Raw genomic sequence first — 17,367 nt, 5'->3', positions numbered from 1 at the left:
AGTACGAGTTTGTTCCAGTTGCCGTGAACCCGGCTGGCCCATGTGTTCGGAGGCGAAGCGCTTTGTTGGCGAGATAGGACGGCGTTTATGGTGTCGTGAGTATGACTACCGCTCCGGATGGTGCCTGGTTCAAATGTCATCAATTGCTATCCAATGAGGAAACGCAGCTAGTGTAATGGGTACTTTTGAACCGGATACAATTCGGTGTGGCATTTTTGATTGACATTGCAATTATTTATGTGTTTTTTTTTTGTGTTAGTACAATAAGGTTGATTTTGGAATAAATATGATTTGTAGACAATGGTTATACAAGGGGACGACTTTAGAGAACAACATATTTACTAGTACTTGGTGATTTGAAACTTATTGATTTCTCGGAGACCCACCCTTAACTTAAAATGTGCCCGTGAAGGTCTAATTTCTGAATGTTTTGATTTTAACTTTAACAAAAAAATATATATTTTACATTGTACATTTGTAATAGAGAAAATAATTAGGTCGCTGTCATCTTGCAAAGCCCGGTATTAAGTTGCTGAGCATGCAAACTCTGGCAAAGAAATTAATTTCGTTTCCAACCGGGCGACCGTCGTCGGTGGCGTAAAGGAATGTAGAACAAATAAACAACATTTATAATAGAGGGAACATTTTTCTTGTATTTAAAAGGACTTCAAAGAAGCTCGTTATGGATGATGTCGGTGCCCAGGGCTTCTCCACTCATGGGGCCCTTGGACATTGACCGACGACTTTATATTCGTCGGACAAACATTGAAATATAACAGCTTAGTTGTGGACCTTAGTTAGTTGTTACACCAACGCTAATGTTCACATATGCCATAAATTCACTTGCGAATGAAGCGATGGTGGTCAGTGTGGCCACTCAGTCGGCTTCTACTTTAGATTTACATCCAAAAGGCGCACGTCTGATACTCAGGCACTGTGTGTTTGTGTTAATGTATATTCAGATCCATATATAAGCGCGCACATAGCGCTAATCTAAGTATATAAGTGTGAGCTGGTTTTGGGAAGAAATTGGGAATATTCATTCAATATTCTTACGTAATTTTCATCGATATTTAACGATTTTAATTTTAAAGTCGTTTAAGTTGTGTGTACACAACTTAATCGACTGTTATATTTCAAATCATTATGGCTGCCACTAGATGACGGTAATCGATTAGTTTTGTCACAAAAATGCCTTTAGGCGACTTGAAAAAAAAATCTGACATTAGTGTCATCAATAAATTCACTCGTAAAAATAAACTGTTTGCGGATTGGTCGGTCGTAGATGTTAATTTTTTTCGAATATTTTGAACGATTGTCTAATTTTGAGCCTGTAACATTTTCTATATATCTAGATTAGACATTTTAAAAGTAGCACCACACGTCTAAAGTCGCGTCGACCGCGCTATATCTCTACTTAAAGACAATAGATATGACGAAGAGAGAAAGAGACAAGGATACTAGACCTCTACTGGAGATATTTGAAGATCTTATTCTATGTTATAGTTTAAAAGTAAAAGAGATTTCTAAGTAGAGTACTAAGATTTTCTAAGTAAAAAATAGTTGGGGTTTTAGGAGTAGTTTGAAATGTTGAATTATTTTCAGATTTTTGATGGAAAAACGTAGTAAGTTATGTAGCTTTTTTGTGAAACTTTAGGAGCGAAAATCAATAAAAAAATACACGTTAACGCGGAAGGAAGTTGAGAGTGTGTAGAAAATGCATAGCACTATTATTAATTTTATTATTAATTGCACTTTCCTAATGTACGAGAGAGTGTCATTGAAAATCGGAAAATCATTGTTGGGAAGCTTACTGAGGCGTTATTATTATTTATTAATTACAACAATGAAACTAAGTTATATGACATATTTTATCTAAATGATAAAATAATACTTTAAAAGTTATAATTAATTATTTCACACACAATCTCTGAAACTAGTATATCTCATTTCTCACAAAAAAAACTATATAAAACTATTGTATAAACATACATAGAAACACACTATAGAGTATAGCTTATAGCTTTCAACTTAATACACACAACACCACTAAAATTAATTGCAACCAAAGAAAACAAAATTATAAGTTGCAACTATACAATAAAAAAATCTATTTAGTTTATGGTTGCAATATAAAAACACTCGAATTTTTGGTACGTACTACAGTAAATAAATTAAAACTGAATTTAAAATTAAAACTAATGACTTACAATAAACTAATACATTAAAAGGCTGCGGTGAAGTTTGTTGCGCCGCTTCTTCTTCACCAGCGCTTTGGAAGTCGGCAGTAGACTTAGTTTAAGTAATTTTTTGACGTCAATTAAGTGATGTATATGATCCTAAATTGAATAAAGAATTTTGAATTTGATTTTAAATTTGAAAACAAAAATAAATTTAATCTAAAAATAGTTTTTAAACGTTAGTAATTGTGAGTCTTCTAGGACTTCTTGGTCTGTTCAGATTCGAGCCGGATCCCCTCGCGTGGACTTGCACAGATCCTGAGGGCATATCAACAGCTGAATGTAGACTAGCTGCTCTTGAGGTCCGGGGGGAAGGGACGTAGACTCTGAGGTCGACGGCGCTGTGGAGACTAGCTGCTCGAGACGACCTCGGGGTCACTGGCCGGGAGTGGTCGGCGGGAGGCACCAGGGCGGGCAGGTCGGCTGCCGAGCGAGACCGCCGTGGAGGGCTCTCCGGTATGAGAGCCATGCCCCCCATGCTCCCGACGAAGACGGAGTTCTGGAAGAAAGGTTAATATTAGATTCCCTCGACCTTCATGGCCAAATGGTCATCATGCCGGACTGCTACACTGGAGGTCCCGGGTTCGAACCCCGGTCAGGTCAAGATAGAAAATGATCTTTTTCAAATTGACCTGGGTCTTAGACGTTTATATGTGGTCGTCCAAATCAAAAGGGACCTTATGGCAGCTGGCACTTAGGTCTTTATTGCCGTTGTTCCAATATAAAACAACGGCAATAATGGCCTAAGTGCCGGGCGCCATACGGTCTCTTGATTTCGACGGCCACATATATTGTATTAGTTATAGAATATAGTGTCGTTGAGTTAGTATCCCATAACACTTGTCTTGAACCTACTTTGAGGCTAACTTAACCAGTGTAATTTGTCCATATATATTTATTTATTTTTATTAGATTGTTGAAACAAGGGGGTGAATTTTGACGAAGTTTGTTGCGGGTGCTTTTTCTCTTGTTTTTATTCTACCAAACAGGCATGCGGCCCACCTGATGGTAAGTGGTCACCACAGCCTATCAACGCCCTCAACACCTTACTTTTTCTGTTTAAAGATTTGTCGAAGCGTATTTCTTAAATTGTGGTGTTTTTATACTCATTAATAAATTAGTATAGTGGGCACGTACTCGTATTTAATTGATAATCAAATATACACTTAAATTAAGCATCCCATGGTATTTTAAACTTAGATAATATAAAACTTGAATCTATAAGATACAATAATTCCTACCTATATCTATTAATCAGGTATTAAATTAATTAAAACCATTAAATTAAAACCATATATTTTTTAAATTCTATATATATTTAATATATTAGAACAAATCACACAGATTGAGCTAGCCCTAAAGTAAGTTCGAGACTTGACTTATATACTATCTCAACGATACTATATTTTATAACAAATACATATATAGATAAACATCCAAGACCTGGGCCAATTAGAAAAAGATCATTTTCCATCATGACCCGACCGGGGATCGAACCCAGGACCTATCGGTTCAGAGGCAAGCACTTTACCACTGCGCCACCGAGGTCGTCTAAATAAATATTTAATGAATAAATGAGAAAAAATATTGAATTATGTAATGACGAAGCATGTTGCTGATAAGTATTAGTAAGATACATCACTTTTAAACCACTAATGTGCAGGGTCACTGGTATCTAACGCATAACCTTCCAAAGGCGCATAAGGTACATTGAGACTAACATCTTCTGCGACTTTTGTCTAAACGTAATAAATACATTTTTTTTTCCATTTTTTAGTTTTAATGTCGTTTCTATAAAACGTTACCTCTATGTTCGATTCCACTACATAACGCTACAGTAACTGTAGGTACTCTCGTATTGCTTGACTATTACATAGAGTTAAGATATGTAGAATCGCAAATTAGGTTTTTTTATATGAAAAAAAAAAGACAACGAAAAGTCGTAGAATAAAAGTTGCTCGTTTTGATGTACCCAAGTAGTCTTTAGTAGGTTTTGCGTTTGATATCTGTAACCCTGTATAAGTCTGTGTTATAAACAGAGGGTGAAATTATGTTTGGTATCTCCCCGCAAACAATGGCTCATCTGATCGCGTATCCCGAGTGTCTACATCTGTACTAGGGCTGCCTTTATGACTTCTGATGAAGCTATTGACGTAGCTCGGCTCTACTTAGTGAATGCCAATGGTGTTGGCGTGGTTTGATAATGGTTGACAATGGTTGACAATGGTCGACAATGGTTGACAATGGTTGACAATGGTTGACAATGGTAGAAATTGGTTGACAATGGTCGACAATGGTTGACAATGGTTGAAATTGGTTGACAATGGTTGACAATGGTTTTGACATCCACGCAAATGAAATCCATGGAATTAGTAGTTACATTGTACGAAGTACTTACTAAATCCATGATAATATTCAATAAAAATTATGTCAAATATTTGTGTGTGTATGAAGTATATATTATGATTTTTTTTGTGTGATGTGTATGTGTATGTGTATGTACGAGTAGGTATTACATCAATCACAATAATTAAAATAGATTTTGGTGTAAGACCCATGGGAAATTACAACATTTTTTGTTTATTAAACACTTGCTGGCCCGTCCAGGCTTCGCGCGGGAAAAACCATATAAATTATTCACTTAAATCTTAAATTACTCTATCTATTAAAATAAACCGCATCAAAATCTAAGATTTAAGCGTAGGTACCTATTAGGGATAAAAAGACAGACATCGGGAATCGATTTTTAGCTTACCATCAACCTAATGTTTAAATTTAATGAAAATAAATTAGACATGATAATAATAATAATGTTAAATTGAAATTAATAATTTATTAGTTCAAGCGAATATTGAAGCGTCGAGAAGGATCTTTTGATCTTCAATGTAATTGTAAACATATTTAATTAATATAAATTACAAAATCTCTCACGGTTCCTCTATTTATTCCTCTATTTATTGCGACGACCTCGGTGGCGCAGTGGTAAGGTTCTAGCGACTGAACCGAGAGGTCCCGGGTTCGATCCCCGGTCGGGTCATGATGGAAAATGATCTTTTTCTGATTGGCCCGGGTCTTGGATGTTTATCTATATATGTATTTGTTATAAAATATAGTATCGTTGAGTTAGTATCCCATAACACAAGTCTCGAACTTACTTTGGGGCTAGCTCAATCTGTGTGATTTGTCCTAATATATATTATATTATTATTATACCTACTTACAGGTACTTATAAGTGAGTAATTACTTTGCTATTAGGTCCCAAATAGTATTCCGGCTCCAAATACTAGAATCGTCCAGACTTTTCTATTCTGCGCAATTTCTCTGCGCATTCAGGTCTCTCAGTACTTGTACATTTCACATCTATCTATCGTTAAGTTCATTAAATTACATTATCAATGACCTAATGTATATGTACTTGAATAATTTATGGTAATGTTTTCAAGTTGTATTTATTAAAATAATATTAATTTACTATACGCCTCGCTGTCTTCATACGTGTCGGTTACGGGTGCTCAAGCGAAAAGAAAATCTTTAAGCTAGTCTGTGACTATCCGTGAGTAAACTCTCTTATCTCGCGTGTTGCATGAGGGCTGACCTCAAAAGCAAAGAACAAACCATAACAGTTTGAAGAATCGGCTGTGATTTTACGACTGGCAGTCTGCTTACGTCACCACTCCTTGGAATCCAAGTTATTGTTGTCTTACTGTGTTTAGTCTTCCTTGCACCATTATTGCTAGAGCAGTTCGTTAGTATGGTAAGGTTACTTTTTCTGGTATAGAAAATACGATCCTATGATTAGATAAAACTAGATGTTACCTCGGGTTTCGCTCCCGCACTAATTTTGAAATAAAATATAGCATATAACAATCTTGGATGATGTACCTACCTTTTTAATGGTGAAAGAATTTTTGAAATCGGTTCAGTAGTTTCGGAGATTACCCGCCTCAAACATACAAGCTCAAAAACGCTTACCTCTTTATAATGATAGTATAGATTAAGGCAAATACCTGTCTCGGGCGGTGTGCTAGGTACCCACATGGCTGGTAAGGCGGGAAGGCACCGCCGCAGTCATACGACACACAGCCTCGCGAAAGCGACGCTCGGTGCTAGAAAAATATATAGTTTAATGTCATTCAAATTATCGATGCAAATAGAACAGTTTAATAATGTGATGCAAATAGATTTGAAGCTACGTATTCGTAGACATTTTAGTTACATGCAATGTTCTGACAACTATTTTTTGATGATCGTGTGACGGTGGACACGAAAAAGTGAAAAATCAATTATATTCTGAATTTGCGTAAAAAATGATATAATCAATAAAATTTATACTAGATCTGCAGCTCAGCCTACGGTAGCAATGTTTCCACATTAACTAAAATTGGGTCGGTTTAGACGTGAAAGCATGACAGACAGACTTTCGCATTTATAATATTATTATGGATAGAAAAGATGACATAGAACTCACATGAGGAGGTACTGAGACGGAAGCTTCAGCGAGGGCGCAGCTCTGTCGGTGCTGTTGTTGGAACTTCGGCTGGTACGGCTCCAACATCCTGCACATACAATATTGCCATGTTATCACACTAGAGAGCAGCACCAGAAAATTCGATGTAAACGCATATTAAGATATTGACAATGACAGCAGAAGTATGTCAATTATGTCAATTATGTCATCTTAGATCACATTCGTAATAGACTATTTTCCAATTAGTCAAATCAGTTGCTAATGCAAAAAACAAAAATTTATATGGAATTTGTATTACAGTGATATCTTGCGACACGTCAAATTTAGAGTCAAAAAGCATTTCTTTGAATTTGGTCGTAACAAAAAAAAATTGTAAATCGCATAATTAATAAAACTTATGAATTAAAGTCACATTTGATTATAAAATATATATTAATGAATTTTATTTCTTACACAGTCAAACAGCCAACAGATATTTATGATATACAACAATAGTTTTTTTTTAATCTAGCTCTCAGGTCCCATTGTTGGGCAAATTACCCCCTTTCCGTTTCCAACCACTTCTCCTCCTTATAATTTGTTCCCATATAGTTGGAGTCATATTAATTAATCTTATTAAATAAATGAATACAAAATTTTCGTATATATTTTCAACGCAAAATTGTAAAATCTAAACTGAATACTTCCATTAGATATATCGAAAACAGGTTATATCCAACTTCACGAACATAAACTCTTTCCACGATATTTCCTCCGATGAATCGAAAAATCTTTTTCAAAGAACATTTTGTATAAAATGCTGAATCGTTCCAGGTTGAAATGTGAATAGAATGGTGGAGTTGTGTTTTTACACCTACCTCTATGTCGTATTGTAAAAATATTTTCATGAACACAAACAATGTGTACGGATATAGAAGTAATGCAGTTTGTCACGAATGAAAATCGAAAAGTTGTAGAGATTTGATTCTCTCCAAAGTTTAAAAAAGACTGAAATTAAGGAACAATGTATGAAATGCGAAAAAAAAATCATTCAAATAATGAGGTTCCGTCTATGAGGTTATCAATACTGGTTTTATTAATCACACTTTTTTTTTAAATCACACATTAAAGTATCTACAAATATTTTGCGGTATTTATCTAATAGCCTCATCCGCTTATATTCTTTGAATTTTAGTTTCGGATGAGATGAAAAATCAAAATGTGATGACATCATTTATAAACTACACTGAGTAACACATGATCAAATTGTGAATCATGAAAATTCATATTCATAAAAAATATCAAACCTTCTGTTATAATATTATTCTAAGATTCTCTTTAAGTATCGTCTATAAAATTAATACAAAACATAAGATTTGAATTAAAAGCTGTTTGGCTTTTTTTGTTAAGTGTCAAAATGCGTGGCACTTTCTCTCTGTTTCATCTGAATGTTTTCCTGGTTTCTTCCACCAAGGAGCGTGGAAGCCCAGAGTCCACTCTCATACTTCTTCCTCTCATTGCGCGGCGTTTTGACCTAAGATGAATCTAATGGTTGTTACTTTTTACGAATACGGAGTAAAGTAAAGGAAAAAAAGAAAAGTAAGCTACGTACAGCTTATAGACGCACCTGATCTTGCCCCATCGGTTGAAGAAGAGTGCTATAGCAGCAATCCATAGAAGCAACACGAATGCTACGATCAGTGCTTCCTCTGCCCGCACCACCACGCCGCTACCATCTATGTGACATGACAAAATGTATGGACACACACAAACATATAGTTTTTACATGTATTGTTACTTACATTTGACGTGAAATCTTTTTTATTTTTTATTTTTTTTTATTTCAGTTTGGCACATAACAGTCATTATACAAGATTTTTACAATAAAATGAACGCTTATAGACAAAATCAGTGCCGAATCTTAAACTTATCTTTCACAGAGTTGATTTTTTCGAAACTTATAAGAATTAGAACAGCCATAATAACTCCACTGAAGCCATGCACAACTACTTATAACATAATTCTTTCTACGACTTTTTGAAGTAGTAAGTAACAAACGCTGTATTAAACTCTGTTGTTCATTTGTTTTGTGGTTGATTAATGACGTAATTTGGAAGATTTTGAGCGACCACCTCAATTAGAATCGATCGGGAGAAAACAAAAATGTCCAACAGTCTTACAGTGGAATTTAAACATAATGAGAACTTAGTTCATACAAAAAATTGTATTGTAGCGCGTACATTCGTACGCCATACAGCTAGTACAAACCGTGCAATAAACGTGCACGTTACGCATTAGATAATCGTTACTCAAATCTACGTGTTTTCCATAAACACCAGGTCAATTCCCGCGTCTATTGTTTAGATTTCCTGTTTTTTTATCAATAATATTTCGTGTTCGTTTCGTGTCGATCGATCTTGGCATTTGAATTAAGATATTGCCCGCCCGAGAATCGAACTGATGGTTTAGTGATGCATAATTAATGAAACTCGCTTGATAGACTGCTCAAGTAGACTTGGTATTGTATTACTTATTAAAGGCTTTAATAATTTTTTGTAGTTTTTGCTGTAAATATACAGATTTTTACTGGCCTAGTGTGAAAGGGACTCGCCTGTTCTAAAGGTTCAGTAATAGAGACATCAGGATAGATAGATATATAAATTATTTGTTTCTTCTATAACGCATAGTTTGCATAAGGCAGAAGATAAATTTCACAAATTACACTATAAAATAAATATACTAGTGGATAGGATAAAAGTCCCGATAAACAAACCGCACGTATAGGTTGAACGAAAAAATAATTTTAACAGCTCCCTTGACATGGGGCGGCTATCTTCGTTTTTGTATAAAAGTCAGCCAGAATCTATTAAGTTTGTCTTCTGCCATTTGTCTACGGAAACAAATAGAGAATAAAAAATAAAATTGTACATAACAGAAAATGTCTCCCGTGTATAAGTAGGTATACATAGTTTCAATATTGTGTATATACTATTCTTGAAGATTGTAACTTTACATTCAGGACTGGAGAAAATAGCAATTTTCTTGAAAGGCCGTCTTTTTTTCAAAGATTGGAATCATGAGAGATTGAAGAGAATTACTTTTAACTAAATCCCTTAAGGCTCGCGTCGCGCCAATGTTGAGTTTTTGCCAGCGCATCTTCTCAGCGTCGACTTCCATAACGGATATTATAAGTTTGAAATGGATTAACGGTGGCGACGTGGCGACTCTCTGTCACACCATTTTGTCACACTAGATATAGATTTTTCTTCACTGTATTTTATCTGGTCTGGTAAAAAAAGGACTTACTATAATAATTAATAATTAATTTTGCGGACGCAAGTTTGCTATAGCATTTATAACAATTAAATTTATTTTGTGTTTAGTTGAGCGTCCGCGAATGTGTAATTCCAGTTTTTCTCCTGCGGCAAAAGATGCTATTTATATGCTTCTTATTGTCGAGACGGGATGGCTATCAGACGGTGTGTGGCCACGCTGATCTCTCTGTTGTTTGCCTCGTTCAAGTCCTCCATAGTACAGGATGTGGTTCAGTTAGGACAGGATAGCAGGTGAATGTTGCTGGAGAAGCCCCTAGTTACGCTGTCGTTATTTTTTAAAGTAGGATTATACTTAATCCGACCTTTATAAGCCGGATTATAGTTTTTGTATTTATCTCCTTACCAATATCAGCTAAGGAAACGTTGGCACGAGGAGTAGAAGTGGCGGAGGGGTGCAGGCGGAGCACCACCTCCGCGGGGGGACCGCCGGTGGCGCCACTCCATTCTGCCGTCAATACGGTATACTTAGGGACGTTTGTTACACTTTATTGCACAAATAAAACATATACATATAAAGCAGTAAAAAAAGATGCGAATAAAGACGGATTTATCCCAGAAAGAAATTTCTTACAAGTAACCAATTTGAAAGGAAACAATTTTAAAGCAAAATGTAGTACGTTTATAACTCTCTCATCTAAACGTCGATTTCTTCCTCAGCCATAGAGCAATGGAGCTGATGAGCAATGAATATCCGCTTTAACCCGAAAGATACAGTTTTTCAACCAGATTTCCATATGTAAGGGATATCTCAGCATCTCTTAAAGGATTCTAGTGAACTTATAGTAGTGCACCAGGATCCCCTTACAGTAGAAATAAACCCCTAATGACAGTGCAATATTCAACTCTTCACACGACAACCATAGAAAGCTGAATCGCGCAAGAAGAGTTTTCAAGAATATACACATTAATACAACTTCTGATTTGACATCCCCGAAGATGTATTTGGTAAGTTGTATAACTAATGATAATGATAACGAAGAATCATCATCATCATCTGCAGCCCTCCGTGACCTACTGCTGGGCATAGACCTCCTTCCGTCTACACCAACCATCTCTGTAATGGGCCAGGATGGACCAGGATCCTACGCTCCATTTTCCAGTTCTGGGGTATCGTTCAGTTACAGTTTTACTCCACCTTCCATCATTCCTTTCTGGGCTGGGCACCTAGCTGGTGCTTAGGCCACTTCCATTTTAATGTCGCGACTCTGGAGACCACGTCTAGAACTTTCGTTCGACGACGTATCTCCAGGTTGCGCTCTCGATCTTGTAATTTGATGCCGAGCATGGCTCCTTCCATGGCTCTTTGCGCAACCGCAATCTTGTACATGGTTCCTTTTGTAAGAGTCCATGTCTCGGCACGTACCGATAACGTAGAATGTTAATAACTAAATACTAAGTTACGACACCCATCATAATCGGCTTTACCGCTCTCACCCGCGGAGATTCGCGACGAGGGTGCAGTCTGCTGTCGACTCGACACCTCGGCGGGGGTGTCCGTTCCTGAAGCTTCTGTTGGCAAAACAATTAAATGAGTCGTTTGAAGCTATGGTGCCCGCCCCCCGACGACTGCGTCAGAGCCATACCCCATTGCTACGTTGCGCTCCGTTGCGACCACGCAGCACATCGCAGCTCCATCGTCCTTCGTTGTTTTCTATAGGTTTTGATAATGACATGCATTAATGTATGTTGAAACTGCATATATTCTGCGTTGATCCGACAACGGACGTCAACGACGACGCACCGTAGCAATGGGGCATTGCTCTAATGCGTGGCTGACTGCGTAAGCGTAGGTATATTGTAAAAAATATGCAATATTATAATAGCTAATACGATAGGTTATACTCGTCTTGCTACTTTTTAGCCTAAATTTGAGGTTTGATTTACGTTACGTACGATTTGTATGGCGCATACGCATTTCATTTCACCTTAAGTCCGCACAAAGCTCGTAGAAAAAAGAATTTCATTCCGCTGTGATTAAATATATATAATCTAGTACGACCAAGGTTTTGGTGCCTAAGTACCTTATGACAGAATGAGACACCCAATTAACTTGTAAAAGCCCTCGGAGCAACTCAACCACAATTTAATCTGTTACTGAAATAGCTCGTTGTAAAGAGAAACTTTATTATTCAGTGCGACAGACAAGCGAATCGACTTAATTTATTTGTCGCAATTAGCATTTATATTATCCCTCTGTTTTATTCGCTGTACATTGTAGGCTCTTTTATGTCTGCAGAAAAAAGTAAAAGTCAATGTGTCAACTTGAATATGCCAAAAAGTTTTAAATTTCGAACGTGATTTTCAATCGGCCAGTAATATTCATAACAAAATTCCATGTTTTCATGCATTTTTTACATTTTGCACTTTTTCTTTTAGGATATATTTATTTTATGTGGCCAAAGATATTAAAGCTTAACTGAACATCAAAAATAAATTGCTACCATCTTGTTAAATGACAAATATGATCGAAATCATCTTTCGTCAAATGCGACCACTGAGATGTGAGCTTATAGATCCTATAGAGGTATCTGTAAATTTAATTCTTTGCTCTGCAGCCACATCGCAAAACTAGTTTAAAATATACATTAAAAAATGTACGTTCTGTATTTGTAAGAAAAGAAGAAATGGGACTTATCAAAAAAATCTTGAATTGGGCGGCTCCTTGGGTCCTAAACCTAGAACCCAGATGTTCTAAATCTGATAGGAATAGATTTTGGATTGGTTTGTGCATTAACAATATTGGTTATTAAAGTACGAACGTTATCTTTTCGAATTTTCACATATTTTCCAAACAACAGTGTCACAAATGCAAGCTCGAATATATAGTTTTTTTTAAAGGAGCAAAAATATACTTCATTGGAAACAGGCATAAAAACAAAAACAGACTGTTTTATTTTGATACTACAGCGATCTAGACAAACTGCATGTCTGTGATCACGACCCAGATTTTAAAAGTCGGCCTCCACTTTTCACGAGAAGTTGTAGGCAATAACGACCCTCGTAAAATGGCTATAATCCGCCAGAATCGACAAGATCGTGTGCATCCCGACGTCTTAGTACACCAGAATGGGAACTTTTTATAACAATCAGAATTCTGTGTTTTTAATTGAAAAGTTAAGAGTGTTAGAAAACTCAATAGTGATATACTATGTACCCCAGTACGTATGTTAATATTCAATCTATATATGTATTATTGTCCTTCAGCTCCCAATAGGCTTGGCAGCTGAAATACTGAGCAATGAGCCATGGCTCTGCCCCATCGCTGTCGTGCAGCGTTGCGACGATTCAGCACGTTAGCTACGTTGTGCTCCGTTGTTTTCTATATACCTATTCTGACCATGGAATTAGTACGTACTAACGAAGTACTTACTAAATCCATGGTTTTGACGACGTGCGCGCTGACGTGCCTTGACGTACATCGAGACTTCACACAAATTCTACGTTGTTCCGCGTTGATCTGTCGACGGCTGTCAACGTGACGAAAGAATGGGTCATGGCTCAAGGATATATCAGTACACTGCTACTATAGTAAGCCTATAGTATAATGTGATAACAAACAACCGGTACTACTTACAAAAAGGTTTTGTTTAACGACACTGTACAAATATTTGATTCGGTGCGGCATTCAACCTTCAGGCGACCAGTCAATCAATACTCAGGTAACCCAGTTTTATCTTATCAATTCATACTATTGATATGTGGATCGGTACTACTTTTGGATGAAATACTTACGTCTTTTATCACCATGGGGTGCCATCTTCGAATTGAAGTTTGGAGGTCAGCATACGGAAACCCTCGCGGCTTTGGGCCGCTATTTTCAGTTGGTTGTATCTAAGTCCGGTATATAAGATACGACTTTTAATATATCTTTAAACATATTATCGTTCACCTTTTGAGGAAACATCTAAAACACACGTCTAAAACAGTTGGTGGATTTAGAATTGTTTGTTGGCAATTAACTCAAAGTTTATTGTCTTTTTCCGAGTTTTATATGGTGAAATGAATTCATTTTTCACATATATATACACATACATGTATGGACAAATCACACAGATTAAGTTCGAGATTTCTGTTATGGGATACCATATTTTCTCTATTCTATTTTATATCATACACATGTGTAGATAAACATTTAAGACCCATCTAAAAGACAGTTTTGCATCTTGGCTTGACCGGATTCGAACCTCCAGTGTAGCAGTCTGGCACGATGACCAATGCTTCAGAGGTCGTTATTTCAAAGTGTAATCTGTTGATCATATTTTGTCAAGGCAACAGTCGTCGACGCGATGTAGGGAGTAATATATTTTTATTTATTTATCTGCCCTTGACTGTACTTGGTTCATAGATCAAACAAAAGATAAAAATACTTAGTTCATACAATGTCGAACCGAAGATATCGATGGCTTGAGCACTTAAGTAACGATTGGCAGTTTTATTAGTGGTTTAAATAGCCGTTAAGTTTAATTGCTAGGTTAACGACTGCGGTTTATATTACGTCAAGCAAAATGTTAGTCTTAAGATTAGATAATACCTACATTTACAAGTATTGAAAAAATAATTTTTTCATTAACATTACAAAATGTAAATGAATTTTTTTTTCCTAAAGTGGAAAACCTGTAAAAATTAAGTAATATTTATATTATACTAATATTATAAACAGGAAGAACAGGCAGCCTTTTATTTCGAAATAACGCGGACAACGCCGCAGTTAAAGTTATTATCTATAACTCATTCAACAAAAATAGACTTTTCCATAATATTCCATTACAGAAAAATACCTTTAAATATTTTTTCCCTCGAGGTGGAAAATTACAATTCATTTATAATTTCGCGTTTTTATGGTGAATTCGCGTAAAACATCGGTTAATTAATTCCTACGAATGTGATTCCCATGCGAAATGGCGCGCGGGCAGTATTTGCCGAATTAAAACATGTCTCCGTATGTCATCTATCAATTGACAGGCTCTACCCTACCAATGGTGGAGGCCGACGAAACCTAATGGGAGAAATCCTTTCGATATCGTATTGTATATGGCTAGAGTTCTGAGATACAGGCTTTGTTTAGTTTAGACACACTGGTGTCTCTTACAATATTTATATTACTTGTGGAGATCACATATTTCGAATTTTAATTGAATGCTTAAAATTTTGCGATTTGAACACTTTTGAATCTTCTTCTCAAGGAATAGCTAGTATGATACTTCCTCCATGACGCATTCTGGAACTCGTTTTGATGACAGCTATATATTGGTCAATACATGAAGATCAATACAAATTTAAATATGTACATTTATAATACTATAATATTAATACTCCCTAATTCAATATTAAAAACTTAAACAAGGTTAATTTAAGAGAAAGTATATTCGAGCATGAGCGACGACTTATAGTTCATCTAAATATCAGTAAAAAGAAAAGTACTGCTTCAAACATTGTTTAAAAAAATAGGAAGCTAAAATATTTGTTAAATTTAGCAGAATATTTACTGAAACAAAATCTCACTCAAAGTTTTAAATAAATTATTTTGATAAATTCAAGATTGTTCGTAACTTACGTTTACAACAAGGAGATTAAATTTCATCGCCTATTGGCAGGCAGTCATTGTCCTGTAATTACAATTTTCAAGAATTAAATTATATAAAGTCCTTTTTATTTGTGAACAGACGCAAATTGAAGTTTTTGGAGAAAAGGATACGGTGAAATTTGTTGCTCCGATTCTTCTTCACTTACGCTTTAGAAGTCGGCAGTAGACATACGAGTAGTTTTAAGTTCATTTTTGACGTCAATAAGTGATGAATATCATTCTAAGCTGAACAATTTTGAATTTGAATTATTTATTTATTAACAAGTTTGTTTCTTGTTTTCCTTATCTCAAAAAGAAAAATATAATGGTACCATTATAGGATCACTTAGTTGTCCGTCTGTCAAGACCTATCTCAAGAATATGTTGGGGTACGAAGTTGATATGAAATATTCGATAGTACCTACGGTCTCTTTCAGCTGTGGAAAAATCAAACTAGTTCAAGACGGTCAAAAGAAATGGCTGATTTTGGATTGAATAAAAATGTTCTAGATAGATTTAAAATCTACATGCGATAATTAATATAGCTTTTTAATGCACAGATTATATTTTATGCAAAATCCTATACGAGTAAAGATCGGGAAGCAGCTAGTTGTTTAAAATTATTTAGGTATGATGTGTCGAGAATCTAGTGAAGTACCGTGGTAGTCGCCGCTCCATACGTCAATTGAGGTGTAACGTTCACAAATTAATTAATACTCGCCGAATATTTTAAACGATTCGTTTTTTTTTTTAATTTTATATTTCACTTTTTAATTTGCAAATATTATGTTGTACGTTTAAAAAAATATATTTTATTTTGATTGCTACTGTTTAAGAGAATATTAATCTTTTAAACGATACTTTAATGTCTAAGCATAGTGAATAGAAAATCTGCAACAAATGGGACATGCTTCACAAGCATTAGTTTAATTTAGTTTTAGGACGCTCGCGAAATAGACACGAAAATATTGTGAATAGTTTAATTAAGTATTATTTTTTAAATATAGACAATGATCCTGTTCACTTCAAATTCTTACGGACCAAAATAAGTTTTTTAAAGAAAAATATCTAACAAAAATCTATGAAAAACTTTTTATATGCAATAGCAGTCTCATTTCGAATTAATAGGTTTCGGAACTCAACAGCAGTTGTTTGTGATATAATAATCGTAAAAGCGAAGCGTAAAGGGCAAGGACAAAATTGAATGAAGTACAATTCGATTTTAAAATGAAACGGAAATTTGTACTCGAAAGACTTGTGAATGAATTGTCTTAATTTCATTATTCTCTTCTTTCTTATTGGGTTTGTTTGGTAAAGCTGATATCAAATTTTATTCTGTCACCTTCATGACTTCTGTCATCTAGAAGCCGATCTGGAACACACTAATCAATCAGAATCCTCACATTTTTTCCTTCATCGGCAGTGTATTGGTATAAAAACTCATTTGGGACGTGTAGGACTTGAACTTGGGACCTTTCGATCATAGACTGATATCCACTAACTCTTCACGCACGCAATATACCTACACACACATAAAACATACCTACATACGTTAATTTTCATGGGAGCTGCGTGTTGCTACCCCTTAGAGTGAGAGTAGGTTGCAACAGTCAACTTTAACGTTAACTTTAACTTGCACAGAAAAATGTAAAATACCACATTTTGTCTAAACGTTGTCGGCTCGCAGGTTAAAGTTAACGTTAAAGTTGACTGGTGCAACTCGCCCTAAGTGCTACTAATTAGATGGATTACACTTGGGATTAATATAAATGTTAGTTTTG

General features: G+C 35.6%; 1 protein-coding gene across 5 annotated transcripts in view; it reads right to left on the bottom strand.

The window, feature by feature from the left end:
• Window positions 1-1,748: 1,748 nt before the first annotated feature.
• The window catches only part of LOC128674990 (uncharacterized protein), a 36,550-nt gene continuing 20,931 nt past the window's right edge, over window positions 1,749-17,367 (bottom strand). The window contains exons 3-8 of one of the 5 annotated variants that reach the window (XM_053754031.2): window positions 11,449-11,532; window positions 10,367-10,468; window positions 8,301-8,424; window positions 6,710-6,797; window positions 6,249-6,347; window positions 1,749-2,739 (exon numbers count right to left, since the gene is read on the bottom strand). In XM_053754031.2, coding sequence (XP_053610006.1) covers window positions 2,413-2,739; window positions 6,249-6,347; window positions 6,710-6,797; window positions 8,301-8,424; window positions 10,367-10,468; window positions 11,449-11,532 — 824 coding nt within the window. In that variant the 3' untranslated portion in view covers window positions 1,749-2,412. The remainder of the gene's footprint in view (window positions 2,740-6,248; window positions 6,348-6,709; window positions 6,798-8,300; window positions 8,425-10,366; window positions 10,469-11,448; window positions 11,533-17,367) is intronic. The other 4 variants (XM_053754033.2, XM_053754032.2, XM_053754034.2 and 1 more) reach the window with 4 other exon arrangements.

The sequence above is a fragment of the Plodia interpunctella genome, chromosome 13 (assembly GCF_027563975.2).
Source record: "Plodia interpunctella isolate USDA-ARS_2022_Savannah chromosome 13, ilPloInte3.2, whole genome shotgun sequence".
NCBI lineage: Eukaryota > Metazoa > Arthropoda > Insecta > Lepidoptera > Pyralidae > Plodia > Plodia interpunctella.
Note: the sequence above shows the minus strand (reverse complement) of the source record. Positions and strands in the feature narration are given on the sequence as shown.